This window comes from Cynoglossus semilaevis, chromosome 15 (assembly GCF_000523025.1).
Source record: "Cynoglossus semilaevis isolate Cse_v1.0 chromosome 15, Cse_v1.0, whole genome shotgun sequence".
Classification (NCBI taxonomy): domain Eukaryota; kingdom Metazoa; phylum Chordata; class Actinopteri; order Pleuronectiformes; family Cynoglossidae; genus Cynoglossus; species Cynoglossus semilaevis.
Window position 1 is genome coordinate 10,647,754 of NC_024321.1, and position 3,956 is coordinate 10,651,709.

Consider the following 3,956-nt stretch of genomic DNA (forward strand, 5'->3'; position numbering starts at 1 on the left):
CATTGACGCCTGGTTGGTGATGCTATCAGGGTCAAGAAAGTCTGGCTGTTGTTCACCTTCGGTCTGAACCCTCGTAAAACAGAAAAAAAAAAAGAAAAAAAAAAAAAGAAGTAATATGGTGCTTGTGAGTGAAGTGACGTGGAGTGGGAAACAGTGTCTGTGATTGTGCTGGGCCCCACAACTACCCTGAATCTCACATCTCCCCCTTACTCCATGCTTTTCTGAGTGGGGGTCTTTATGTAGCAACTCACAGCCAAACCAGGTCAAATGGGAATCATTTTTTTCTTGCTTTCTAGTAATTTGCAAAGTGGTTCCCTGAAGTCACATAATGAAAAAAAAAAGAAGAATAAATAGCTGCGGTCCACGATGGGGAACTGTTGAAAAGCTGATTCATTTTATTATTGTTTTCACACTAATGCTGCAGAAACTACAGCTGTCACATGTTTATTGTACTTCACACAACCAGTTTCAGCAAAAATATGAGTGTATACTCCTGAAAGCTGTACCATTAACACTGAAACACCTGGATGTAGTATAAGATTTCTGTGTGTTTTTAGGTGGTTAAGGCGGTGGGGGTTGGAGTTTTTTCAGTGAGGCAAATGGGCGGAGTTAATCGAACCAGCCAGGGGCAGTGAAATCCTTTCCAAAGAGGCTCAGGCAGTAGCAGAGTCAGAATGAAAGTGTAGTACTTTCTGAAAAAGATACAGGATTGTGTAACCTGCCTAGTAATTAATTCCCTTTTTATTCTAAGATGTACTCTATATGTATTTGATAAAATTATATTTGAGTCAGACCAGTGTGAAATAGGGTGTCACCATGGCAACAACAGCGCTGACGGGTTTCTCTATGATGAGTCTTCTCAGCCTCGGGTACCTGACGTGGGATCTGATGAGTCCTAACCAGGTGGAAAATGAGCCGGATCAGATTTTTGGTGATAGGCCTCAGAGTCATCAGCCTCCTCACATCATTTTTATCATGACAGATGATCAGGGATTTAATGACATCGGCTATCACAGCTCTGACATCAAAACACCGGTGTTGGATAAACTAGCCGCAGATGGAGTGAAGCTTGAGAATTACTACATCCAACCCATCTGTACTCCATCCAGGAGTCAATTCATCACTGGCAGGTAAAGTAAAACTATTTCCCTGATAAGATGTACGTTATAATAGCTACTGTGCATTTACATGACTCTTAAGGTCCAAGGTCCACTGATTTAAGGAGAATTGTATATATACATTATATATATATATACATATATATACACATATACATAAATATATAAAATGATGTATATTAATCATAAAACAACAACAACAAGAGGGACCATATTATCTTTAGAATTGAGTCTAACAATCCTGACAGATTGGACTGTTGATAATCCTTTCATCCCTGTGACAGTATTTACATTGTTTACTTTCCAGATACCAAATTCATACTGGTCTGCAGCACTCCATCATCCGGCCTCGCCAGCCAAACTGCCTGCCTTTTGACCAGGTCACCCTCCCCCAGCGGCTGCAGGAGCTTGGCTACTCTACCCACATGGTTGGCAAATGGCATCTGGGATTTTACAAGAAGGAGTGTCTTCCCACTCGACGGGGCTTCGACACGTACTTTGGCTCCCTAACGGGCAGTGTGAACTATTATACCTACGACTCCTGTGACGGCCCTGGAATGTGTGGCTTTGATCTCCACGAGGGGGAGTCAGTTGCTTGGGACAAGAAGGGAAAATACTCCACTCGGTTGTACACACACAGAGTACGCAGGATCCTGGCAACCCATGATCCCCAGAACCAGCCTCTGTTCATCTTCCTTTCTTTCCAGGCGGTTCACACACCTCTGCAGTCCCCCCAGGAGTACATCTACCCATACCGCGGGTTGGAAAATGTGGCCCGAAGGAGGTATGCAGCTATGGTCTCGGTTGTAGATGAGGCAGTACGTAATATAACATATGCTCTTCGAAAGTATGGTTACTACCAGAACAGTGTCATTATCTTTTCCACTGACAACGGAGGACAACCCTTGTCTGGTGGCAACAACTGGCCTCTCAGAGGACGGAAAGGCACCTACTGGGAAGGTGGTGTCCGGGGTCTGGGCTTCGTCCATAGTCCTCTGCTGAGGAGGAAGAGGAGGGTCAGCAAAGCTTTGGTCCACATCACTGATTGGTACCCCACACTGGTCGGTTTAGCAGGTGGGAATGAGTCTCATACTAAAGGGGTGGACGGTTATGACGTTTGGCAGACTATCAGTGAGGGTAAAGAGTCACCCAGGTTTGAGATCCTCCACAACATAGACCCGCTGTATAACCGTGCACGCTGTGGCTCCCTACAGAAAGGATATGGCATTTGGGATACAGCCATTCAGGCTTCAATACGAGCTGGGGACTGGAAACTCCTGACGGGAGACCCTGGTTATGGAGACTGGACCCCAGCACCCGTTCTTCCAGGATTTCCCAATAGCTGGTGGAATCTAGAGCGTCACACTCAGCCTCGCAAATCACTGTGGCTTTTCAACATATCTGGAGACCCCTTTGAACGTTTAGACCTTTCTGAGCAGAGGCCGGATGTTGTCAAGGAACTTTTGGCCAGGCTTGTGTACTACAACCGCACCGCAGTTCCTGTCAGATATCCATCAGAGGACCCTCAGGCTGACCCCCAACTGAATGGAGGGGCATGGGTCCCTTGGGTGGGAGATGAGGACGAGGAGGAGGACAGCTGGGACAGATTTTACCAGAAGAAGGATCGGAAGTCAAAGCTTAAACTGTCCAAAAGCAGGTCATTTTTTAGGAGACTCAACACCAGGATGATGTCCAATCGGATATAGAAAGGACATGGCTGATGTGGGTTTAGAGGAGATACAACTGAAAGTGAACGTTTATGTTCTTATTTTCATGTAACTTGGTTAAGTTATAGCTGCAGAATAATTCTTTTACAGACTTTATCAAAGGACTGATTGGTCAGAGGTATAGCATTTATCTGAACAATAAATCAATTTTGAAAAACAATTCCTAAAATAAAATGTACCTTTATCCACAAAAACAAAAATTTGACCCTTATTTTTAGGTGAAAAGGTTGGTGTTAAGGGCAAAATTATAATGAACTTGTGAATAATGGCACTCTCTTTAGTAAGCTATCAATACCGTCAACCACAGACAGATGTCAGTAATTGGTTCAGAAGTAACCATAGTAAATTTATCAAACAGAAAATTGCTTATTAGAGCTATTTTTTACCTTGTTTTGTAGGAAAAATGTTTTACCATCAAAATTGGTCATAGAACCACCTGCAGGGGAGGTTGGGTAGCAACAAGTTCTTCATTTAGTCACCCAACAGACTATTCTTTTGAACAGCTGAAGTCATAGTCCTCCATTTATGTACAAGTTAAGGTAAAAAGAAAACAAAGTTAAAGTTAAAGTACTCTGACTGTATTTTACTAATATGAATTTTTAAAAAAAGCTGCTGTTTATAATGAAAGTAATCAACTACCTCTATGTCATTTGGACTTGAACTCATGTCATGTCTTTTAGCTAAAGTCATTTTCTGCTACAATAGTTTTATTGTAAACTATTTTTTACAATAGTAAAAAATAGTTTTATAGTATTATCAATAAAAAGTGTTGGGTAAAGACTGTACTTACCTCTTTTATTCCAATTATTACTATTATAGTATGGGTTTTTAAAATAATAAATATAACACACGCTACCAGGCATTCACATACAGCATATCACATGTTTGATGACTGAAGTTGGATTTGTTGGCACAAGCTTATTAATTAAACAATTAATAAATAAGGAGAGACCAAAAAAGCAAATAAGCATGTGGCTTTTCAATACTTTGGTTCCCCAACTATGTATATATGAATGAATGACTGGACCTTAAACACATGATGAAACAGAAACGTTGGCAGAATGTACTCCTGACTCAAGTTTACTCTGGCTCTGAAGTAAAAAGTGAATAA

The 3,956-nt window shown here is 41.6% G+C and overlaps 1 protein-coding gene across 1 annotated transcript; it reads left to right on the top strand.

Annotated features, from left to right (window-relative positions):
* Positions 1-383: 383 nt before the first annotated feature.
* arsia (arylsulfatase family, member Ia) lies at positions 384-3,945 on the top strand. The gene is made up of 2 exons (XM_008327083.3): positions 384-1,130; positions 1,426-3,945. Exons 1-2 carry the CDS (start codon positions 817-819, stop codon positions 2,822-2,824), a joined length of 1,713 nt encoding a protein of 570 aa, XP_008325305.1. The 5' UTR covers positions 384-816; the 3' UTR covers positions 2,825-3,945.
* Positions 3,946-3,956: the final 11 nt, after the last annotated feature.